This window comes from Uloborus diversus, chromosome 3 (genome assembly GCF_026930045.1).
Source record: "Uloborus diversus isolate 005 chromosome 3, Udiv.v.3.1, whole genome shotgun sequence".
Classification (NCBI taxonomy): domain Eukaryota; kingdom Metazoa; phylum Arthropoda; class Arachnida; order Araneae; family Uloboridae; genus Uloborus; species Uloborus diversus.
Genome location: NC_072733.1, coordinates 78067123 through 78094273, shown reverse-complemented (window position 1 = coordinate 78094273; position 27151 = coordinate 78067123). Strand labels below are relative to the sequence as shown.

At 33.5% G+C, this 27151-nt stretch overlaps 1 protein-coding gene across 1 annotated transcript in view; it reads right to left on the bottom strand.

Annotated features, from left to right (window-relative positions):
* The window catches only part of LOC129218812 (thyrotropin-releasing hormone-degrading ectoenzyme-like), a 126299-nt gene extending 99458 nt beyond the window's left edge, over nucleotides 1-26841 (bottom strand). Inside the window, exons 1-2 of the mRNA XM_054853134.1 lie at nucleotides 26599-26841; nucleotides 3085-3350 (exon numbers count right to left, since the gene is read on the bottom strand). Of these exons, the coding sequence (XP_054709109.1) occupies nucleotides 3085-3350; nucleotides 26599-26841 (509 nt within the window). The remainder of the gene's footprint in view (nucleotides 1-3084; nucleotides 3351-26598) is intronic.
* Between the last annotated feature and the right edge of the window lie 310 nt (nucleotides 26842-27151).

The window sequence follows — 27151 nt, the reverse complement described above, 5'->3', positions numbered from 1 at the left end:
AACTCAGCCAACCATTTCACTTTGCCCCACATTCCCCTACTTTTCCTTTATTGTTTTTAAGTGCTTCGGTACATACAGGGGCGGATCCAGACAGAATTTTCGGAGGGGTCCATTTGGAAAAATATGATGCTTTGGAAGTTTTATAATTTTACAAATATCAATATAGAGCCCACCTTTTAACCAGAGCATTTTTTAGGAATTTTCACTAGGCGACACAAATTGAACATAAAGACTGTAACGTTTCCAATAATATTCCTCTTTTCTTAACAAACGTGTGCATATATCGTCGCCTCAAAGTGGTATTCCTGTAATCAGTACTGTTAGTTTCTAAGGCGACTGTACAGGAGTTCTGTTTTAAGAGGAGTCCGATATGAACCAACCGTAAGTATAATATTAACTCCGAATTAAAGAGGGTCCGGGGGTTTCTCCCCCGGAAAATGTTTTGAATTTGTAGTCTTAAAAACGCATTTTAAACGATCTATGGTAATGTTAGGGGAGAAGAGGTTCGGTGGCGCTCCCCTGCATATTTTTCGAAATTGTAACTCTAGGAATGCAGTTTTAGACTATCTTTGATGTTAAAGAGAGGAGAGATTTGAGGGCCCATCAAAGGAAATTTTTCTGATTTGTAATCTTGGAAATGAATTTTATTCATTTGAATGAAAATGAATTATTTTCGGGGTTGCATATATATACGGCTTACCGCAACGTTGTAACATTGCGAGCCCCTCCCCCGACAATTTTTCGAAATTAAAACCTTGAAAACGCAAACATTATCTCCAATAGTGTTAAGAAGAGGGGAGGTGCGGGGGGTTCTTTTTTTGCAACTGTAGAGCTAAAAACGCAGTTTTAATACGATCTTTTCGTAATGATACGTGGAGGAGAGATTCGAGGGCCCACACAAAGAAATTTTTCTTCGAGTAATTTAGTCTTAAAAGATGCATTCTAATTATCTCTGGTAATGGTAAGGAAGAAGAGGTTTGGAGCGCTCCCGCGGAAATGGTTCGATATTGTAGCTCTAAAAAGGCTGTTTAGACAATTTTTTAGTGATGTTAAGGATAGGAGAGATTAAAAGGCCCATCCCAGGAATTGTTTTAAATTTATAGACTTAAAAACGCATTCTAGACTATCTTTGGTAAGGTTAGGGCTTGAAGAGATTCTGAGCTCCTCTCGCAAATCTTTTTCAAAATTGAACTCTTTAAATTGCAAATGTAGGCAATCCATGATTTCATGAGTAACTATTAGAGGACCAGCAATTTTTTGAAATTGAAGCTCCAAAAACGTAATTTTTAAAAACTTTCAATGACGTTAGAGGGGGAATTATTCCCGGAAACATTTTGAAACTCAGGCGCTTAAAACAAAATTTAGGCCGATCTTGAACGATGTTGGCGAAAAGGAGAGGTGGGGAACCCTCCCCTGGAAACTTCTACAAGTTACTTTTTTAAACGCAGTTTGTAGACGATCTTTGGTAATATTAACAAAAGGAGTGGTTTGGAGGGTCCCAAATTAAAAAAAGAATGAAAAATATTATTAACAAATTTTCGTTTGCCTGTTCGGATGGAATATTGAAACAGGTAGTATATCTATTGACAGGCTAGTAAAAAAATATTTTAAAAATATTATAGACATAAAAAGTGTTTCTTTAAAATTTTCTGTACAAATTTCTTTGAAGCTTAAGCTAAGAGCTGCTTTTATTTCCAATGTACATAAGCGTAGGTTTTTTTGCAACGTAAATTTGTAAGCAAAATTCACTTTTAGTTTGAAAATTAGAAAAACTAAATTTTTGAAATAAAACACATTTAAAATATGAAAAAGAACAACACAAAAGCGTTATATCATACAAAATCATCGGATCTAATTGCGCTTATGTTTTTTTCTCTAATTGGACTTTCCTTTAGTTTCAACTTAATATTGCATACAATATAGTTAATCTGTGTAGGTGTTAATTACTAAAATAACTTACCATTTCTTAAAATCAGGGACTGAAAAAATAGTTTTCGTCTTATCCAGCAGCGAGATAATTGCTTGTTTGGGTGTGTGAATCTATTTATTTCTCAAAATACCATATTTTTATATGGAATTACATATGAAACTAGACAGAAATTTTCTCTTGATTTCAAAATCGTGGTTATTTTTTTATCTGCCATTAACAGCAAAAAATATGCGTACCTTCCAAAGAGACCGGAAATCATCCGCCTGTTCTTGCTAGCTTTGTGGGAGACACAGCGGTCATAAATGCTAAATGAATTCAAATATTTCGTATACACTTGATATTTTAAAAAATTTCGTGAAGTGGTCATATCCTCCCTCAGGCATTATTTCCATTCATGTTACACTTCACATTGAATTACAAAGATTTTTTTTTTTTTCAATTTAAGCGAGGAAAGAGGCTTAAAAACTATTACTTGAAACTTCCTGAGTGTTGTTTTATGGCTCATCTGCGTTGTTTTTTATATTCATGTTAGACTTTGAGGAATAATAAGGACTTTTTTAATATTCAGCTCTGAAAAAGGTTTTTAACTATATATGAAATTTTTTCAGGGTAGCGATGACCCCCCTCTCATTGTTTCCTTATTGTTAGACTTTGTATGCATCATAAGGGAAGTTTTTTACATTTTTGCTCAAAAAAGGGGAGTTAACTATTATTGAAATTTTCTCGGGGGGGGGACATGGCCCCCATGGCCCCCCTCTGGATCCGCCTATGGGTACATAAAATACAATTAATCTTGTATATACGCACTGCAGATATTTTCACTATTTGTATCACTTTTTAAGTCCAATACAATCGTTTTTAAGCAAGAATTTTTACTTTATTTCCATACATTTTAAGCTCTTTTCGGATTATCCACGATTTTCATTTTCTGAGGTACCTTTTTATTTACATTATTGATCGTGAAGTTTAGTCGATATTTTATGCCTTTTTCCGTAAATTTTGGCGATGATTCCCTCTCTGACACAAATTATGGATTCGCGAAGAAACAATTAATTGAACTAAAGAATGTGATCTTTTTATTTCGTAAGTGAGTGAGAAAGAAACAAAGAATCAAATATCTTTCGAGCAGAGAAAAATAAAGAAGAAAGGCGTGCCTGGTATTTCCTCGCTCCGACTTGTAACTGCTACGATACAGGCCGACTGACAGATTATTGATAAGGCCCGTGAAGGTGATGTCCAGAATGTAATGTCTCTTCGGGAACATTGCCCGAGTGGAATGTATGAAAACAAGTTGCTTTTCTGGTGCTGTTGACACATTAGTCTTCCATGATGAGGTGCTACTGTTGTCAAGGTCAGGCTCGGCCACAGATTGAAGTCTGGCGAATTCGACTTGCAGGTCACGTGCGTGTAGAGTTATTACCTGTAAATGAAAAGATTTTTTTGCATGCATTATAAATGAAACTATCATTGTTATAATTGAAGACCTTAATGAAAGAAGGGGAAAGCGCGCTTTACTTTTTGCCGATGAAAGAGCTCCAACCCAAAACATTTAAATATACGTGACGTTGTGTTTTAACGAAATGTCTCTGAAATTGGTTTCGTAGAGGCAAATTCTAACGCAATATTGAATGTAAAGCAAAACTTTTCACTTTATTTTATTTTTTAAATTTATTTTATATTTATTTATTTATTAACTAGCTGCGTTGTCCGGCGTTGCATGGTCTACCTGAAAAATAAATGTAGTGTGAGGCAGAGGTGACGAATGGGGGGGGGGGGGCTCCCCAACTTTTGAGCAGGCTCGGAAAAAATGGATTTAATGAAAATCGAAAATATCGGGGGAGGGGTATAGCGTATGCTTCGTTTTTCTCACAAGATGGGGGGGGGGGAGCTACAAAATGACCAAGAAATGCTTACACAATACTTGAATGACCCCTTATCAGATATCGCATATAATTTCAACTGAAAGTATTCACATATTGAAGTGAAAATACTAGAAATACATACTCATAGCTCAGACGAAGAACTAACGCCAAAAAAAAACAAGGTCGAAGTTTTGAATAACTATCAGCGGGGCCTTCACAGGGTAGCATAAGCACCCTCCAAGCCCGACGAGATGCCATCATGTCAGCCTATTCGGAAATTGACAAAGGGCTCGATTTGGCTCTCGGCGACCCTGGGGAACCCTCCTTACTAGTTTCTACCACTTTCGCGCGGCGCCGTTACACTGAAAGTGACAGATGTGTCGTCTACCTGTCAATCTTAAATCTACCATAATCATTTCATGCTTTGGCCAAGGATTCTCGGCCAGTTCGCGAAATGGCCAGCCAAAGTAGAAAATACAATATTAATTGTAAGTATTTCGGACTTTGGCCAAACCTCTTGGCCAATACGCGAATTGGCCAGCCAATTCGCGATCTGGCCGAATTTCGGGCTTTGGCCGTAACATATATAAAAATCTCGTGTCACGATGTTTGTTCTCGGTAAACTCCAAAACTACTCAACCGATTTTTCTCAAATTTCATATCTATGTGTCATTTGGTCCAACTTAAAAGATAGGATAGTTTTTATAATTTTTACTGCAAATTTCATATTAATTATGCAATAATAGTGTGAATTAATTGTTTAGTTCTAAAAATTCTTAATAGATGGCGGTGTAAGTTAATTAATCCATATAACTCTAACATCGTATGACTTACTGCTAAAAACACCATGATAAAAAAAACTCAGAGATATTGCTTAGATTTTCCATATAACGTTTCGGGATATTACAGGTTATTATTTACTTCCTGAGAAAATCAACTATATTTTTCAAAACGTTTCCTTGAATTGCTACAAATTGCAGATTTCACACCGTTGTGGAAAGTATTTTTCTCCGCCAGTATCAAGATTAACTAAACGTATTTAATAGGTGTATCGGTTTCGGAGTGATTGCGGTTTGTCCAGATTGACTCAACACCCAATGAGTGCGAAAAGTTATCTGGATCACGAAGCTTGGCAAGAGTTGCAGAGGAACTACATTCGATCTACTTGCTTGAGAGTCTGTCTTCGCGTTGGCTATGCGTGTATTAATGCTTTGAGAGCTTTCTTAGAAAAGCAGGAAGGTTCCGGGCTATTATATTAATCTTGCGTTAGGTTTCTCTGTAGGTGCCAGAATCATAACTGCCTTTTTAACCAAGAAGACTTCTGAATTCTTCAAAAATATTCCAGGTTTATTTCAGGAAAGTTAATGAGTTTAAGCGAAAAACAATTATTTTCTTTATTTTGTTCCCCAGGAAATTTTTAATATCATTAATTCTTGCAAAGATACATTCGCAACAGAAAATTGCAGTGACAACTGCATCGTCAGGCATTGCTGCTACTTTTTTTAGATGGTACACGAACAGCACATTCAGCTTTAAAGTTGCCTATTAGATATTCATAACACACAAAACGCAATGTGTACAATAAAGAAAAAAAGACGTGGTGTGGCTGTAGTGTTGCAAGAGAGTGAAATTATAATTTGGGATAAGTGTACTATGGCTCATGAGTAAAAGCATTCATTCGAAGCACATCATAGGATTATGCAAGATTTGAATGGCAACGATAAACTTTTAGGCGAAATTTTCTGAATACTGTCTGGGAACTTCCGGCAGACATTACCAGTTATTCCGATGAAATCAACGCATGTTTACAAAAAACGTTTTTTATAGCGTAATGACGAGATAATGCGATTGGCCATGAACATGCGAGTATAAACGCAAAATAATCTAATCGCATAAGTATTTTCTAAGCAATTGCTGAGTATTGGAAACGGTGAAATTGAACTGTATCAAAATATACAGTACAACAAATAGCCAGACAATTTCTGCACTGTCGTTGAGACGAAAAGTGAACTAATTGAGAGTCTATTTCCAGATAAATTTAATTTTTTAAAAATCATAATTGCCTCTGTAATCGCGTTGGTTTTGTAGCAGTTTTGTTTTCGGTAAACATTCCCGAACAGACTGGAATATTTATGGATCGTCAATTGTCGACTGTCAAATACATATCCTGATGCATGTCGCAAATTGTATTTATTGGTAACACAAAGTCATTGGGAGTTGACACTTTTGACACTTTCTAATGCAGGTTTACATAAGGAGAAACAGTATTCGTCAACTGTTTAAAACAATTTTGACGACATACTATCCAACACAATCATTATTTTTTAAGGAGAAACTATATTACTTTCACGTTTGAAGACGTATTTCATAATGTTTAACAAACACACAAATGTCCAAATCCATATTTTACACCAGAGATGAATATGAAGCTTTAGTTTTAACTGAAGGTTTTTGCGTTTCAATTTCAAATTTGCCACTTAATTATTATGATATGCCGTCACTTGATAGTTGGGCCACCGACTTAGTTAACACTGATTTGGAACGTATAACAACAGAGCAATGACTCTGTCTTAGCTACAATTATTGCGAATAATGAGCCATTACTGACGGCTTTAAAAAAAAGCTCCCCATTGATGCTGAACAAGCCTATACAGTTGTCGATGAAAACAAAGCAGTAAACACTCCAAATGAATTTTTAAATTCCCTGGATACACCAGGAATGCGTCTACACGATTTCCGGTTGAAAATTGGTTCAACAATTTATTCTTTTTCGCGATTTAAACCCACCTAAATTGCGCAACGGTACACGTTTCTACATTAAAAGTCAACAATATTTGTCGGAAAAGTTTAAATGAGAAATGTTTGTGTTGCCACGTAATCCATTATTAGCGTCATAATTTTCAAACACATTTGAAAGGCTTCAATTTTTGATTCGTTTAGCTTTTGCAAAGACCATAAATAGATTTAAAGAACAAAAAATGTCTTTTTTCGGTTTGTACTTGAAACATAAATATTTCTCTTATGGGCAACGAAATATTGCCTACTCACACGTGGAAAGTTATCATACTTTTCGTATTAGCAAAAAATCTGGTTGATCAAGAACATTGTGCACAACTTAGTGCTTAGACAGTTTTCAGTTTTCAAATAATAGAAACAATAGTTCGAAGTCAATGTTATCTACTTCATTGAAAAAATTTAATTTTTATACGTTTTTAATTTAGTTAGTGTATTTTGTAAAGAAGTTATTGATTACAAACTATAGAGAAAGCTAATGTGAATAAAATGTAGTGTAGAATCTAAAAGTGTATGGTGGTTTACCCTTAGTTTCTACATTCGGTTATTTTACAATCAGTTTCGATATTTACTATCACTTTTAAGTTACTTTTTTTTTTTTTTTTTGCGGAAGTTATGCTTACAAAATTTACTAAGCGTAAGTATAGTGCTTTTTCCATAGAAAATTTAGTTAGTACTTATTGAATTCAATAAGTACTAACTTCAGCCTGCACGGTTAAAAAAAAAACAAATCCGAAACGTTACTGAGTAAAAATTTTCGATAATTGCTTGCAGTTCTGGCTAAGCTTTGGCTATGTTTGCATTACTGCTTATAGAAGTTCCTTAATAAATCAGAAAGGTGCTAAGCTTTTTTTTGTATCCCTTCCTAAGTTTACACTAAATTTCCAGAAACACGACTAACTTCAAACGGGAAGATCTTCGAATTTTTCAAGAGGCTTCCGAGATGATTTCAGGAAGGTTATTAACTTTTATCGGAAAACTTTCCGGGTTTTGGCTTGACATGATACTGGCAGAAATTGGCCACATCAGCTGCCCATAATTTTCCAGGAACATTTAGGAATCGTTTTTACATTGAATAACGCCCATTATCAATCTCATATGTTATAAAATCGGCTATACTATTTTAAGCTGTATTAAAAATATTTATTTGATTCTATCAAAGTAATGAGTTCAAGTTTATTTTAATCCAACTTCTTTGCCACAGCAACGCGTGGCTGGGTCAGCTAGTATATATATATTTTTTAAATCTTACAACTTTCAACCGTATCTTTAATTTTTTTAATATTACAATTGAACCCTTTTCTTATCGCATAGATAATTTATTTGTTGATGATTGCCTTATTCAATACGGTATAACTTTCAAAATATTACGATATCTTAGAGTTTATTTCGCATAATAGTACGATTACAAGTTTGGAAAGGTAGAAAGAATTTCATGCCAAAAATTTTCAGAAACTTAGAGAGAGAAATCAACAATATGGAGCATAGAAACTAGAAGAAAAAAAAAAGATCGTTTCAAAAAATAAAACTCAATGTTTAAAAACCTGGTTTCAATCCTTAATTTCAAAGGCTTTAATTTGTCAGAAATACAATATTACGTATTATTTTTCTCCTATACCCTCACAAAATATTAACTGCTCTGATAACACGCATACAAGGGTGGATTTGTTGAAATGCCACGCGAAGCATGACAGGTAATGCCGTCTCTTCCTATCGCTTTCTCATTCCGATTTCACATTATATTTTCCCCCCAAGATGACTTTCTGCCTGCTTTCCTTTCACTATCTGGTGAAATACATGTTTCATGTAAAAACATATGAATATAAATAACAAATAGAACATTCAATACGTAACTATGTACTACAGTCTTGTGTGCTTAAATTGAACTGGATTTTATACTTGAAAATGTGATTAAATCTAATATCTTCACTGAATTTTTGCCACTCCCCAAAATTTGCCGCCCCAGGTAAGTGCATACTCAAAGTATCCCTGCTCAACGCCCGCACCTTTCGTTTCCGTGAAAAATAAATCAGGGGTGCCCTCCTAGAAAGGGAATGTCGCAGGGTACGCCATTGAAATTTTCAGGGGGAGGTGTTTTGAGGGTTTTTTTTTTTTTTTTTTTTGGAGAGGATCTTCGTGATATTTAGGAGGGTGCGCCCTTGCTCTCACATCCTTGAACAAATTAATGTGAAAAGTAGTTTTGATAACACTTTTTGAGAAACGTAACTTTTGCATACCAGGCTTCTTATCTGAGCCCATAGCGTTATGTTTAAAACTCGTATAATAATGTTTAATCTGTAGCTAACTCTTTACTTGTTTCTTGGCTGAGCATTTGTACTTCTCGCCTTTCATTACACTTATCACACTTCGGTGGGTGCAAATAAAACGAGCTGATGTGTGAATCACATGACTTCCTTTTACTCCAATTTAATGTCATTTCCCCATTATTCGCTATTTTAATGTGATTCAATATTTATTCTCTAAATATCACCAACAATGGCCAAATTGAAACCAAAAAAAAAAAAACTCCGCCAAATTTGTCGCCAAGTTGGCGACAAAACTTGGCGACTAAAAGACTGGCGATATATCGCCAAGTGTCCGACAAATTATAACGCCACTTGAGTTTACATCGAAATTAACAATGATTTCCCCCCAAAAAGGTGCAAAAGACCCCCTTAGGAACATCCGAAAGCAACCAAAAGGGGAGGTGCACAACTAGACCCCACTACGAGTCTATGTACCAAATTTCAACTTTCTAGGACATACCATTTTTGAGTTATGCGAGATACATACGCACATACGCACATACACACATACGCACATACATACAGACGTCACGAGAAAAGTCGTTGTAATTACCTCGGTGATGGTCAAAATGGATATTTCGCGTGTCTATACATTCTTAGGCACTTTTCCGCATGTGGTCGAATCGAAAAAAAAACTCAACATTCATTTGGGGGTGAGCAAAATGGAAATTAAGGGCGATTTTTGAGTGAAAATTTTTTCGCGAATACAATACTTCCTTTTTTGTAAAAGGAAGTAAAAAGGACTTTTGCTGATCTTGCTTGAGGTGCAATAAAAGTGGTCAATTTCATGATTCGTAAAAGCTTTAAATCATTGGCCCTTTTCAGAAACGAAATTTCATGCTGTTCAGTTTGTGTGTTACACTTTTTTCAGCGGATAAAAAATTCTTTTCTTTTATATATGGGTTGAATTGTTACTACATGGGTTTTAGTTACTAGTATCATTTTACTGGACATTGTACAAAATAAAAAGTGCTCAGAATGCTATTTAGCACTTCCTTTCATAGCTTTCTCAGAAATCCTCAACTGAAGTTTTTGTCATTTAGGCTATTTTTTGAAACTCGATTTCATCGTCTTTCATTTTAAAAACACCAGTCCACCTTTGCTGAACATTTAGGCAAAAAAAAAAAAAAGGAAAGGATGGTTCATTTTAGTTTCTTTAGAGATCCAATTGAGATTCGTTGGATTAGCATACAAATTTCACAGCAGCCCTGCAAGCTATTAGCTCTCAACGTATTTTATTACTATTATTATTATTACACATAGAGTAGTTGTATTTATATTTAAGTCAGTAGAGATTAATTTTGCTCTTGTCGTAACCTGCAACCGAAAAGACAAAACGCAAAAATTTGACTTTTTATGATAAGGAGTGAAAACAAATTCATAAATTCTACACTATCTGTCAATGGAAGCAGAACAGCAGAACTTACACAGGTTAAATTAATTTCTAAAATGACTGCTGTGCCACTTTTGAATCCAAATAAAATTGAACTTTCTCATATTTACGAAGAGACGCTAGCATGAATCAGGACAATTAAGAACGGATATCAAACGGAGTTGAATGTTTTACACTGTCTCAACTATATTTGTGTCATTTCTTTTGTGTCTATTATACTATATTTGTGTGTACTATACTTTATATCTGTACAACTATACTAGTACTGAGCAGTCACCTCTGCTTAAACAATCGAAGGCAAGTTAAACTGAAAATCAGTTTACTGGAAAACCACGTACGCTTACTGTAAGACCAGTTCATCAATGCAAACCTAAATTACAAGACAGAAAAATGTTATGTGATAGTCACTGTTGATAGTAACCAAATAAAAGAATTTTAAAAGCTTTTTTTTTTTGAAGAAGAAGAATTTGTGAAAACATCAATAACTATTTTCAACAATGTAACTAAATTTATGAAAAATAAGTCCAAAAATATAAATTTCATCGAAATCTAATCTTATAAAAAGATACAAAGAATGAGAAGCTTATATGTTTTTATTTTCCATAGCGTGCAATATGTATGAGGTAAGCGGAAATACCTAAGTTTCAGTTCCAACACAGCGGGGAATGTGAAAGACATCCCGCTAAATATACTTTAACAACATTCCACCTGACAAATAAGACTAGTTGTAACCAGTCACGTCTCGTTTGTAAGTCTGCTGGAGAGAAATTTTTAAGGTCATTCAACTTTGATGAGCTTTTTTTTTCCCTTCTTTTTTCACAGTATCATCTTCAAACAAGGATGACGCCTACGCAATCGTTATGGAACTAACGGACCTCACAGAATGTGTTCCTTATGTTGCCAAGTTTTCACTTCGTAGCAGTTCAGTTTCGAAAATCAATACAAATGACCTAATAATTTAGTTGCCGATTTTGCTTCAGTTGCAAATTATGAGCATTGAAAAGAAGGTGAGAATATTCGGCAGTTGTAGTATTTTTAATTAATTGAATTATAATTTTGTGTGTTTCACAAATCTAAATTTTTGAAAATTTTAGGTAAAGTGATACAAATCAACCGACCGAACCTCGAAATACAGTCTACTCTCAATAACTCGAAAACCCAACGGAAAAGCTAAAACCTTCGAGTCATTGGTAGTTTGAGTTATGGGAAGTTCCCATTACCAGCTCAAGAGTTTGGAACCCAAAGAAAGCTTCGAGAAAAAGGAATATTCGAGTTTTAAGGCTTCAAGTTATCGAGAAACGATTATATTTTGAATTTACAAAACAATGTAGGGGAGACCGGGGCTAATTTGAGAAGGGGTAAGTTTGCGAATGTTAAATATTTTCGTTTTGGTTTGACAGTTCTGAGTGAGCTGTTACGTAACAATGTAGATGCCTCGCTACTGTCAGTGTATTTTCAGTGAAATCTACCAAACCAAACGTGTTGTACGAGAGAAAGTTGTTTTTCCGCAGTGTTAAGTAATTTTTTCATCCTTAGTTATTTTCTTATAAAACGGATAATAGTAGAGTAATTTACCAAAACTTATTAATATTGAATAGCCCATGCTTCTACGCAACAAATGACGTCTTATTCGGGTTATTTTATGAAATTATTTTTGAACCAGTGTAACTTGATTTCAATACGGCGAGTTGGGGCTAGTAGGCGAACTTTTTTCGGGGTAAGTGTGCGAATTCGCATACTTGCCCCACGTTAAGTTTTTAGAGTCAAAACATTTAACAATTGAAATTGAAATTTTTTAAATTGTCAATTTAATGAAATAATTGCATTAGTTACACTATTCTTGAGCTTATCATTTCTTATAGACATGCTTACACAATTGCCAACATACATGCTCTTTTTTCCGGAAATGAGAAAATACAAGAGAAAAAACAACAACGGGAAAACCGCACCAGATGTAATGCTGCATGTATGGTGCATTCCCTAGTGGATAGATGACAGCTGAAATGTTTCCAGATTTCTTAACTGATTTTGCTAAAACCACTAGATGTTCAAAGAAAAACCTCTGATTCTCTTACTAGACATTTACGACTCTCACGTCAGTAGAAGTGCTTGATTTTTGTAAGGAAACTACTTCACTACTAAAAATAATGAAAAATAATAATAACACTACTCTCTTTCCCACCACATTGTAACCATAAATTGCTACCTCTTGATAAGAGTCTACATGGCTCAATGAAAAATTCAGGTAGTTCCGCCTGTGATTCTTGGACGGTGAATAATCCAGAATTGCCAATGATGATTTACAACGTACCAACGGTGGTAACAGTCGCTTTTCCACAAGCAAGCCCCATAAATATAATGAATGGTTTCAAAAGAACTGGTGTGTTTCCCTGCAATTCACACATTTTTCAGGACTGTGACTTCATGCGAAGTTATATCACTGATTAGTCAGACGCCCAACATGCTTATGAAGACGCCCATGAGCTTAGTCCGCGCATGCGCGCGGACTAAGCTCATTGGGTTTTCTGTTTTAAGATTCTATGTTGTTTGTTCATACTTAAGCATAGAAACAAATTAATGAATGAGATTAGAATACAGTCCCCCCCCCCCCCCCCCCCCAGTTTCGTTGATACGAAATTTCCTTCCTTCCTGTTTTTCAGTTTTGATATATTTCAGGAGGAAGAATTCTTAAATGTCAGTGAAACTGGGGTTAAACATTCGAATATTTTGCGTGACATATTATATGAAACTGTACGTATATGAATATGATACATCTTAACTTTATAACTGAAAGCGAAAAACAGCACTTATTTATTGGTTTGCTTATTTTCTAAATTAATGCCTATTTTACAAACGTAACACTTTATGAATTGAAAATATGTGAAATATGTGTGTGGATATCCGTGTTTTGCAGTAATTTGTTAACAGACAAAATTTTTACAATTAACTTAAGCAAGACTTTTGAAATTAGCTAAGTTCGCGTTCATGCGCAGTCGCTGTGGCAAATTTGTGATATCCGCGATGTGGCAAATTTGTGATGCTGTAAAACCCCTCCTAACGGACACCCCTCAAAGGCGGACACCCTTCTTATGCGGACAATCTTTAATTCCCCAGTTCCAATGCAAATAACATTATTAAACCCCTGTTCTGCGGACACCTCTCAATTGCGGACAAAATATTTTGTCCCGTTAGTGTCCGCATTAGAGGAATTTTACTGTATTTACGATTTGACGTCGAGTACAGTTGCATACATACCCCTTCCCCTCTGTAACAGTCCCCCAGTGGGCTGTGATAATGATTTTTTGTATACGTATTCTTAAGGACCCATTGAGGACATCTACAAAATTTCAACCCCCAGGGACATCATGGACCGGAGTAAATAAAGTTTGAAAATCACTAATTTCCCCTAACGCTGAAGCGTAAGCGAATCAAGTGTGGCTATGTGCATAGATCTTCTGACGCATTTAAAATAGGGAATTTAAAGCAGGGTAAGTGCTCCAGTAGTCGGCCAGTCTCCGGTAGTTGACCACAAGGACATAAAACTACTTATAAATAGTATAACTCAAAATCACATTTGATGCATTCCCACACACACATTCATTTACCTACTCCCAATTATCATCCAATAACAGTTAAGTTCATCAAATAGTAATTAAAATAAAGTATCGAAATACAGCGACAACGTAGCAGTGTTGAGTAAAAATTCCTTTTTTAACGTGTGTTATTTCTTATAAAATTTTTTTTTAATTTTCTGCCTTATCTTTTGTTCGACAAATAGGGTAGGTGAGGGTAAAGCCCCGCGATTTTCAGTTTTTATACCACCATGGTCAATAAATGGCATATTTTCCCATTTTTTCAAATTAGAGTCATTGCGTGGTTTTGTTACCTATAATCCTTCCAAATTTTAGCTACGTCTGATTAGTAATAATTGAGAAAATTACAATTTAGCGTGAAAACACACTTGCGGGGTTTTGCCCCACAAAATGGGGTAAAACCCCGCAATGCGGATCTTTACCCCATTCAATATGAATGTGAATGAAAAGGGTGACTGTTTGATAAAAACACTTGAAAAACCTCCTTGAACCATTGGTTTACAAAAGGAGGATTAATAACCCGGGAAAAAAGGACAGTCGCATTATAAAAAATAATTTAAATGCCTGAAGCTATAATTTAATTGAATATCTAGTACCCGGTGCTTTAAGTTAACAGTACACTAGGTTCAGTTTTCTAAAAATGTTATTGCATCGTGGATGGAACCGTGTCCTGCCGAGGTTACGACAATTTATTTATAACGTCTTCATTTCCAATGACTCTTCCTGTGTTCAGTACATTTGCAGGCTTCTAGGTGTTTTATGTAAGAAAAATCCTCTTATAACCTCCTCCTTCTAGTCATATTGAAGTTATCTTGGCCACATTGTGCAGGGATAAGTTTCGAGTTATTCTCTACAGTTTCCCTCGAAATTATAGGGAAATTTGTTTCTTCTTCGAAGTCCCAAGCTTTTGTTCCATTTTTCAGAGATGTCTTCAATCGATATTTTTTTTACCTAACTTTAATGTCTATCATACAGAACGAAGAGAAGCCTGCAATTAAGGTACGTGTTTCATTAGGCTCGACATTTACCATGGTTCTGAATTGTTTTTCTTCTGAAGGTACTAGAACAAAAAATTAAACGTACGTAAATGTTCAAAAAAAAAAAAAAGAAGAAATTATTACATTAATGAAAGCACGTTTGAATTGAAATGAATGTAAGATTTTACCTAACAAATCTTATCCAAATTAAAACTTCATGAGTAAATGTTCACCAACAATTATTTTTTTTAAGATGAATAAGCTGCACAAAACACATGTAAACGAAGATATTAATAATATTTCAAAAAAGAGACAATTTTAAGCCGAGTAGAGAAAATCCTTGACTTTTTGGAGATGCGGGATTTTACCCCAAAACAACTGCGGGGATTTTCCCCATTTTGTCACTTTCTGAAAAACGCCTCATGTTGCTTTTAATCAACCACTAGAATAACTGTTTTCACGCGAAGGTGAAGCACCAATATTAACATGTAATTCATTGATTCTTCTTTTCAAATTCTACATTTTACAATGTTCGAATAATATATTAGAAAAGTTAGATCAAAGTAGTAAAAAACAGACTCATCCCCCTTTCTCGTCTCTGGAGTGCCTAGTCAGGACCAAATTTCATTGATCAATAGGTTTCCATAGGACAAACCCACCACCTAGAAGTAAATTTCTTACTCCAAGGTGATCAAGTTAAAATATCGGTGCGGGTTTTTACCCCACGCGGGGCTTTACCCCCCTTCCCCCCCCTAATCTATAGTCATTTTATTGCTTCTAATGCTGCTTTTAATTTAGAATTCTCGAAAACAGGTGCTGTAAATTCAGTCCGTCATTGCGTTTAGAAAAATAAGTTCTAATACTCAACATGTCATTACCAAATGGCGATATATCATTGTTCTTATGAAACTATCTTACGTTGATAAAATTGATAAAACAAATGATTTGATTTCAATTAGTATTCAGTCGGCAATAAAAATTCTACTTGTAAGGTATTAAGATAACGATACTACAATAGTTCCGTTAGCTCAAGTTATTTCAATGAGTTAAACCTGTGGTTTTTCTTTCTGTTGCTCAATATGCTAAACTATTTGCTTCACCAAAGGTTCAAGAAGCCTGTATTTTATTAAGGTTAATTATTTCAAATATTGGTACCACTTCTTATTACTGCTTCTATAAAGAAAATTTTAATTTCTTGGGTTTTCTATTCTAGGAAATCAATATTTATTGCTTGCTTAAAATGATGCTGACTTTTTTCAAAATTGCATTACTTAGCTACAAATTCCATTTCAGTTTATTCATCGTTTACTAATATTCTTGTTGAAAGCTGTAATATTATCTTCATGACACCCTCCCCCCATTTCACAATTTCAATAAACCTGCATACAAACCCGTCATTTGGGCAATCACGGGAGGGGGGGGGGGACAATTGACCTCTCTGGTTTTCTAAAAAAATACTGCAATTATATATTTTGATGCTTTTTTCCTATAAAATGCATTGAATTCAAATCGTATGCCCTTCTCCCACCGAAAAACTTTGAAAATACGGACGAGCTTACATAATTCATTTAACTCTAGTTCGTTCACAACGAAGTACCATAGTTTTTTATGATAAATTTTGTTTTAGATGCGACTTTGATTGCTAATCTTTTACGTAAACGGACTTTTACTTACATTGTTTTGAGATGAAGTTACTTCCAAAACTAATCTTAATTTTATGCTCCGTATGTTGTATGTATGTTGAAGTTTCATTCTAATGAACATAGACCAGTCAAGTGTCAATCATATCGATCAATAAGTCGCTATCTTTATCGGTCATGAATTTTATAAGCTGTTTTGTTCATGGTAACAAACACAGTTGATACAGAAACCGTTTTGAACCAAGGGGGAAAGGGGGAGAGTCCAAACTCTCATGTTTTGAAAGTTTTCAAAACTCCCCCCCCCTCCCCCCCCCAAAAAAAATCTGGTTAAACCCTGGTCTTTTCCAATTATCAAATTTCTACTTTAGCAGATGTGATATCATTTTAGTTAGTGGTGTGGAACAGGAGTTCTCAAACTTTCAGGCTCTGCACCCTCCTTTGAAGACTGACATAAGGTCACGCAACCCTCATAAGTGGTTAACACATTTATAAGGTCACGTCCTCCCCCCCCCCCCCACAACGTGCTTAATACAAACAGTATAATAGGAATCCTTTGCTTTTATTTCCCATCTGCTTAAAGTTACGAACTGTAATATTTTGTAAATAGTTGCGTGTACATAATATCAATGCAAAAAGATGTGATATCTCATCAAAAACAACTCTGTTGTAAAAATTTCCCTGCCAATAAAACCCTTAACTTTTCAGCACAAAAAAGAAGGCCTTCACACATCCTAAATCCAAAAACCCTCAGCCTTAAAAAGTTATGATATCTAGTTTGCCCGCCAAGTATCTGCCAAACTATCATCCTCCCTCTTCTCCTCTTTCATCACACCTACTTCCGTTAGAACCTCCTCCCATCTTCAACTCCTCAGAAATATGGATAGATCCTTTAAATTGTTTATCCTGTTTGGCGGGAAGCTTTTCGAAGTGAAGTGGTTCTTGGTGAGCAAATTGCTGACACCATACAGATTATCCAAGCAATGAAAGAAAAATTTTCTACTTTATTTACTACCTTTAAAAAAATTAAACTTAAAAAGTTCGGCAACTATCCCCGGTCTCCCCTAATATCGTTCTGAAAACACTAACGGATGAAACGGAACTAAAACAATAGGAGTAAACTTTACTACTAGAACACTGAAACGGAAAGAATTAATCACTTACAATATGCAATGCACATTCACAATTTTTTTTTTTTTTTTTTTTTGAGAAAACACGATTGCTTATGGCTTTCATTTGACTGTTTTGATGTGCTATCATTTTATTTTCCCGCCAGCACCCTCTGCAGCATCACCGTCGACCGGCCGCCTCACGATGCTGCTCCTCTAGCGAAAAACGTCTCCAGGTTGCGTCAATATCCTACACTTACACGCATACATACACGCACGTACACATACGCACAAACACCTACACACACATACATACACCTACACACACATACACAAACACATACACACACTCAACCACATACACACACACGCATATATACAGACACCTACACATACACACACACACCTACACACAACTACCCGCACACTCATGACTCATGCCTGCACACAGACACAAACACATATGCCTACACACATACACATTCCAACCCATACACACAAATACTCATACACACAACTGCCCACACACTCATACCTGCTCTCAGACATAAACACGCATGCCTACATATACACACACACTCGTGATTGCGAAAAACATAATTTGAATTCAAGAGGTCAAAATTCAAATTAATTTTTTTTTAATTTGTAACGTGAAGCCATAGAGTAAAGAAATTACATAGAGAGGCCCCGCTATACTAAGAAATTGAAGTCGAAAGTTTACTGCTGTATCCCAAGATCCTTAGCTTCTTGAGATACATCTTGATTCAAAACCAATATCGTACATATGTTTTTATTTTTATTTTTTATTTATTTATTTATTTATTTATTTATTTATTTATTTATTTTTATTTATTTATTTATTTATTTATTTATTTATTTATTTTGTAGGAATTGATGATTTTTCATTTGCGTCACTTCTGCTGCCGGGACTATAGATAGATAGAGATATTATTTTAATTATATTTAGAGATATAATTAAAATAATATCTCTAAATTTTGAATTTACAGTAGCTTCCCTTATTCATTTAAATAATAATTTAGAAAGAAAGGAAGCAAAAGGAATGTGTGGAAAGCTTAAAAAAAGAAAAAAGCATTATATCAAGCATACAAAATTTGTAAGTTCTATTTTTTTAACATGAATTATTCCGCTCGGTATGGGAATTTTAAATATTAACTGACTGTTGGATTGTAGGTAAGTAATTGTGGTTTTGAATGTTTCGTGAAACGTTATTTCTAACCTCGCTTTCCTGAAGCAATCACTTGCTTCGCCGATAAAGAAAAGACGAACATACATTTTAGGATGAGATGCCCATCCCACTTAAAAGCCATAAAGCAACTCAACCCCCCCCCCCCTTTCAAGAATCACACCACTCAAAAACTAAAATTAAACCCCCCTGAAACCATCCCCCTAAAAATTTCAATGACGCATTCTATGCCAATGTTTTTTGAATTTTCATGCTACTATTAGAAGAGAAGTTAGTTATTTGTAAGAAGATACTTATAATCCCCCCCGCCCCACATTTTGAGTTTTTTTATAGGCCTATATTTCAAATAATATTCAAAATAGAAATAAAAAAATTGACAAGATTACGTATTTCGTCAGATGTGTCATTCCTGCATAATTTTAATGAAATCGGAAATGTTGAGCTCAAGAAAGCAATTTTTCCTCAACTAGCCGCGGAACGGGATAAGATTGCGAGGAATGGTTTACCCCTATAAATAGTAGTGGGTCATTCCATAGTGACTAACGTAACATTCGCAGTTGATTTTCAAACTCTTTTTACTTACACCGGGAGTAAAAATAAATGTGTTTTGGTTTAATATGCAGATTTAAAATGTACAAGGTGACTATTTTTCATTTCTACCAAGAATTTGAAGCAAAATAAGCGCTGGCAGGTGTTTTTTTTACCAAAAAAGGCATCGTGACTAACGTAACATTTTTGCAACCCTGAGAAACAATGCTTATGTTACGAGGCAAATTTTTCTAAAACTTACACAGGCTTTAAAAATTGGCCGATATATTTGTAAGAGGCAAACAATCTATTTTTGAAAATGTACTGCAGATTTATTACAGATGAATCGTTTTTGGCCCTTAATGGTACTTTTACGAAAAACTGTGTGTGACTAACATAACGTGACTAACGTAACCATCGAATAACAAGCAATAAATGGGTATAAAAAACTTTTTGTAATTAATCTCTTACATTACTTTTACACTTTTTAGGAACTTTCTTTGTGTTGTATTATGGTTCTTTCTTTACTTTTTTTCCATATTAGTGTAAGAAATAGAATGGAAAAATTCAGTTCAATTAACCCAATTTGATGTGAAAAAAAAAATTAAAAAAAAAAATGCTTTTACAAACTGAATAACATTCTTTTGGGCTAATTAAATCCTAAATATCTCTCTTAAAAAAAAAATAAAAAAATAAAAAAATAAACTTTATGCAAGTTGATAGTTTCACCGAACTCTAGTATTCTGCATATATACTAGTTATCGTCATAAGAAACTCCTAGTACGTTTCAATGGCATATTATTTTTTAAGGTTTACTGATTCATCGGACGAATAGTGTTTTGCATCCTTTTGAATTAAAATGTAATATTGAAAAAAAAAAATTCGAACGTTATTGCAGAATGCATTTTAATTCCAGATATCACCGCATATGTTTGAATTTCTAAATGATTATTCTTGCATTTTCTGAAATATATGGTAGCAGCACTTATTGTCACTGTAGCACGTAACATCTTCAAATGTTTTCCAGCGAGCAGCCATTACTTCACTTTAATAATAGGTGGAGATGTATTTTCTAAAAAATAGAGGCGTTCTCTTTTGTTAAGACTGTATTTCTATTATCTTAATTTTTAAGCTTGGATTCCTGCGTTAAATGCACATTCAGCAGAGTATTCATTTTGCTTTGCTCACCTTTTTTCTTTTTTAATGATTCTTTAAATTGGAAGTATCTTTTTAAAGACTTGCAAAAAAAGTGTTTTTCTAAGTAAACAGAAGGTCTACAATGTAATAATATTACTGGTTACATAAAAAGTAGTCGAAAACTTTGTACTGCATAGTGAATAAAATATGACAACGTATATAAAGTACAAATTCAAAATGAAAAAAGGTTAAAAAACCAGCAAACAGCTGTTTCGGCACTCTAAAATACAAGTGCCATCATCAGTGCAAATAAAAACGAAGACAGGTTCAACCCGACTAAAACACAGTCGAGGCGAACATTGGAATGAGAGACGAGTTGTAAAAGATATGAGAGCAGTACCGGAAACGATGACGTCAGGGTTACGTCAGAACTACAGAGGACAGTTGCACTCAGGAGAAAACGTCACGGACAAAAAATAAATCAAATAACAGACTTCCAAACATTAGGAAAAGGGGGAGTGCTAGACAAATCATTGACGATTAAATTAGCATTTTTCCATATGTAATATGACTCCCAAAAATCTAAATCATGAATGGACGAACACTCGTGAATAACTTTGGCGGAAGAAAAAATAAAATTGTTGAGCAATTGCTCAACATTGTTGGTCTTGTGGCCATAATTTTATTTTTTCTTCCGCCAAAGTTATTCACGAGTGTTCGTCCATTCATGATTTAGATTTTTGGGAGTCATATTACATATGGAAAAATGCTAATTTAATCGTCAATGATTTGTCTAGCACTCCCCCTTTTCCTAATGTTTGGAAGTCTGTTATTTGATTTATTTTTTGTCCGTGACGTTTTCTCCTGAGTGCAACTGTTCTCTGTAGTTCTGACGTAACCCTGACGTCATCGTTTCCGGTACTGCTCTCATATCTTTTACAACTCGTCTCTCATTCCAATGTTCGCCTCGACTGTGTTTTAGTCGGGTTGAACCTGTCTTCGTTTTTATTTGCACTGATGATGGCACTTGTATTTTAGAGTGCCGAAACAGCTGTTTGCTGGTTTTTTAACCTTTTTTCATTTTGAATTTGTACTTTATATACGTTGTCATATTTTATTCAATATTACTGGTATTGTTCACCCTTTATATTTTTAATCAATATAGAATGCCTACATATTCAAAATTGTTCATGAAAACTTATTTAAATTAAATAAGTTTTAAATATTAACAGTCATTTTTAAAATGTTACGTTAGTCAAATGCAAACTGTTACGTTAGTCACAGCTCAAATGTTACGTTAGTCACACTAATTATTTTATATCTACTAATACTAAAATAAATATTTTGCACTTTTTAAGTAGCTATGACACTAATGTAAGAAAATAAAAAGTGCTGTTTCATTGAATCATCTGGTTCAGTTTTTAAGCAGAAAATAGTACATTTTCGTGACTAACGTAACGTAAATATTTTCAGTGAAATAACCAAACTAATTAAAATACTTATCTTATAATGTATGCAAAAAGAACAGTCAATTTTATTGGGCCAACATCTTATCATTTAGAATAAACATAGTTCTTTTAAAATTTTGCGAAAAAAATTACATTACACAAGAAAACATAGACGCGCGTTTTTCGCACATGCTAAGCCTTTTCTACAACCTCGCACGTTTAGAGCCAGAAGAAAAACACCGAATGAAATTTTTACAAACTGTTACTGGATTAAAGTACTAGATAGTATGCTGGATGAAATGATAGGTCACAATTAGGCTTTGTAGAAAAAAAAATTCTGAGATTGAGGTTGACATTTCTATGGAATGACCCTAGTTGCAGAAAAATCCTGAAACACGTCAACTTTAGTTTGTTTAGTTGTTGTTTTTTTTTTTTTTTTCAAATTTTCAATCATTATTTTTGTAGTTAAAATTTGAAATAAAAGAATAAATTGTACCCACTAATTCCCAAAATTATCTAATATTTTGGGGCAAATTTCACCCCGTTTAAGGTGTTTGTTGCCGATTTAAGAAAAAAAAAAGTTTAACGTTTCTAAGTTTAATATTTTAAAGTGCTTTATCGATGTGCAAAGTTTTATTCCAATCGGTGATTCACACTTGGGTAGTGTAACTTGTCATTGCAGATGAAGACCTGGATTGGGTCTGACTGAAGATAGGCTATCGTTAAAAAGAGAGAAAAGACGTGTCTCATTCTTCAGGAAAAACTTCTTTCCTTTTTCTGAAGCAAGGATTGTCTAAATCAAGAGATACATCAAGAACAATTTGGCAGTTGGCACGATTTAAGTAGTTGGCTCGATGAGGAATAAGAAATAAGATCATTCATTAATGATTGCTGGCAGGTTCATTTCGTACGCTGATTAACACATAAACGTACCAGCACATCTCAAGGGGAAAAAAAGAAACAGTATCGGTGGAAGGTCAAGGTTTTACGAAATACTACTTTTAACTGATTTTATTCAAATACGCAAAAGATTTTCTATGTTGTGCGTGTTCGCAGAAAGTGACTGGTTAATTCGGGCTCACCAGATACTAACATAGTGTGCTAACGGGTAATCGGTTAGCCGATTGTATATAAAAACATTCTATGCACATTGCACATTCACCGCACTAACCACTGACGTCATCCAACGTCATGAAATCAACCGCCCGATTCAACAGTAAAACTCACTCCAACACAACCGTTATATTTACTGTTTTTTATTTTTATTTTATTTATTTATTTATTTATTTATTATTATTTTTTATTTTTTTTTTTTTTTTGTGGTCTTAATTAATAGGTCATACTTAAGTTTTAAAATATTTCTTCTAAATTGAAATTTTACTGATGGCCATTATTTTCGCCATCACCTACCAGTTACGTAAAATAGCTTGATGCCAAAAATGTGGCAAGAAATGCATTAAATTCAGATTGTCAAATTTTTGAAACGTGTCGCTAGTTTCGGCGGTGAGCAATATGTTCTATACATCACTTATTCGCTAAAAAAAATGAATTACAGGACTGATTTGAAGGTAAGAGTCTTCATCAAAGTCACTTTTACACAAGTGCAACAAATTTTAACAATACTAATGTCCGCTGATTTTACTTTAATGGAAAAAGGACTGAAATTAATATGACTGTCTGTGTTTCTCATATTGCGTTAAAACTTTTCAATACTCTTTTGAGCGTATTATAAAACTTAAAATTTGTCCCCCTGTAAGAATAATCATATTTATGCTATCATACTTTTTCAATGAATATAAATGCTTTCTGCATTTTCCGTTCTCCCCACTCAACCAAAATATGATAATTTAATATGAGTCTTGTAACACTTTCAGAATTTGAACGAAATAATCTAATGCAAAGCACCGACTTTCCCTCGAAGACTCTATATAAATGAAGTTGCTATTTCTTCTTTTCAAGCCTTTTAATGAGCTTTTTCCTTCCCTCTAACGCAACACGCTTTTATGGAAGATGAATTTTTATTTGAAAAGTTTTAATTCACCCTTCTGACATAAAAATTGTTGAATAAATTCAATTTGCAAAACGTGAACTTTCGCATGAAATTTTTAATTTTGGACGCTAATGTCTTGAGAGCAACTACGTGAAAAATATGTTCTTATAAGTTATAAATTTAACAAAAATGAGATTAAATGTCAAAAATCTTTTAAAGAATAAAATTTTTTCAGAAAGAAGCAAATTTTCTATCCAAGGAAAGTTTAGAAGTAGGAATTGGCGGCAAAGATTGAAAATAAAGTAAAAAATGCCTAGACCATCAATTTTTTCTACAATCTTCAGTATTACATTTCATTTACATTATGTTCTATAATGTAGTTTTAATTTATGTTCACAATTATTTATACTTTGTGTGAGGTATTTCATAGCGTAACATGAAAGTTAAAGTGTGTTTTTGTTTTATGCAAATACAGTTCAACTTCATGCTTTATTTCAAAACTGCTCTGTTTTCTACACAATTTTTGAATGCAATATACATAAAGGGAAATTCTGTAGAAAAGTGCAATGTTTTGTTCTAGGCTTATTGAAACCTTGGAAAAGCGTTTTCCATTTCCTTTTTTATTTTTTTGTTACCTTTTAAATAACAAAATAACATGCATTTAACAGTGCTAAATAATACTTATTTAAGTAGAGGCTTAATACAATTAGTAAAATGTTGTTACCATGCATGTTTCAATAACGATTTAAAATATTGATTCAAAATTTTTACAAGCTCATAAATGAAGTTCTTACTTTGTGCAAAAGAGATAAAATTTTAAAATTCTAAACATTTTACAGCAGTTTATGACAACGTGTTATGAAGGCTTGTTCACTTTAAACATTTTTAGATTTTTTGAAATCTAAGACAATTTACAAAATTCTTTTATATTCCGCTTTATATATGTGTCGTTCATTGTAAAAGTGGTGTATCTTCTTGTAAATTATTTTACTATGCCTTATTATACAAAACCCTTAACAACTTTTTCCTTCGGAAAAAAAAAGGGTTCATCTTCTATTAGTCATTAGATATTTATCTTTCAAAACGTGCTTTGCTTCACTTTTGTACTAAAAAATATTACTAAATGTGATACCATTTAGCAAGCAAATTCGCATTTTCAAAATATAGAGAATGACCACTTTTGCAATGAACGAAACACATCCACGAAATTTGAAACTTCATGAAACTTTCAATTTAAAAAAAAAAAAAAAAACATCAGAAAAATTTGGATACTGTTTTTATAGTAATTTTATACAAATAAAAAAAAACACTTCGAAACAAATTGACAATCAATCAAGTTCACACGTATTTTGAAATTCTCGATGCAGTGGTATACAATAAATAAAAATATTTTCCAACCACTAACGAAAAATTTTTGATAGGCGATAAAATGAAAGCAAATAGGCAAAATAAATTGATTAATCAATAAAAGTTCGTGAAAAATAGTCCTTTCAAATTATTTTCCTCCAAGAAAAAATATTAAGACTAAATTTTTAAAATTTCAACAAACGCATTAAATTTACGATGAGTCAATTTCTCATAATCAATTTTAATTTTATAATGACACTTTGTGCATATTTTACAAATTTCTTTTTCTTTTTTCTTTTTTTGTATGTATTAAATCATTCCGGAATTTTTTAATTATGTTGTGTGTGATATTGCAAAAATTAATATTTATTAAAAACTGTCTAAATTAAAAAAATAACAATATCCTTAAAAATTGTTAGCAATATATAATTCGGTCAATACTAAGTAATACATTTTTTTTTTTTTTTTTTTGAAATCTAAAATTTGGCCCAACGAGCTATTTCAAATTGAAAATTGTTACAATTTCTTCATTGAACCTTCATTTGCTTGAAAAAATAAAAAAAATTACAGTTTCTATACACTAATTACGTGCAAGAAGTTCACGTATCTATTAAACGAAAGTCGAAAAGGAAAACAGCTAAAATTTTACTATAACAGTTTTCGAACAAACTTCTTTTACTTTCAGAATGATATTCGTTTACCAAGTTTCAAATATTAACTTAGTGACTCTGATTAAGGCTTTTACCAGTTTATTACAACGGTAACAGCAAAAATAAATGTTCAACTGTTGTATGCTATTGATATTTTCATCAACTAATATACACTTTTTAACCTTCAATTGGTGAAATTATTGGCATAAGTGAAAAAATTGGCATATAATCCCAACACTATACTTCCAGTGTACTCCACTAAGTTTAGCAAATAAAATTTGCAAACTTTCTAATGTTTTTTGCACTGTTTGTTTACATATATACTCCTTAAATAGCGCCTTAATGGACATACATATACATATAGAGTTAAAGAGAGAAAGTTTAGCAAATAAAATTTGCAAACTTTCTAATTATTTTTGCACTGTTTGTTTACATATATACTCCTTAAATAGCACCTTAATGAACATACATATACATATAGATATATGTAAACAGTACAAAACTGTTGAATGTAAAAGTCCGATTCATCTGAAATGAAAAATACCCCATCTCACCAGTTTAGAGATTAAAAAAAAAAGAAGAAAACTTCATTGCAGACAGTGAAACAGAAATATTGATAGAGAAGGAAAACAAAAGGACTGTTTCATTAACAAGATTCTTAGTTCTAAAATAACGATGAAATTATATTCTCACCTTAGTGTCTTCCAAGCATTCGAAGAGAATCTGCACTTTTCCCTTTGTCGTAAAGTTGTACTTGGGAGGCATGAACAGTTGTAACGTTAAGTTATAATGTTTCGGAATAACATGTCCTGGCAATCTTCCATCATTTATGAAATGCTTTTGCAAATCTAGTCCAACCAGCTTGGCCTTAGGAGAAATTATTTTCTCAGCTTGAAAGTAACTACTTGTATTTTGCGAATGATTGATGAAACACATTCCTAACCATGAGATTAGCATCAAACCACCAATAAATAGAACGATCTTCTGCATCCAACATAAGTTACTAATAAATTTACTTCTTTTGGCAGGTCTCCCCTCACTAAAAGTACTAACGGCATCACTTTGCCTGTAAGAATCCAACATTTTATTCGTTTAAGAAGGAACTTCGGCAAAAAATAGGCACCGTAGACTAAAATTCAAAAACCATCAAAAATATTTCATTATTTTTGGTCGATAATTTCTGATGAATTCAAACATTTTGACATTTTTTTTTTCCAAACTGTAAAAAAACGAAGTTTTAAATGCA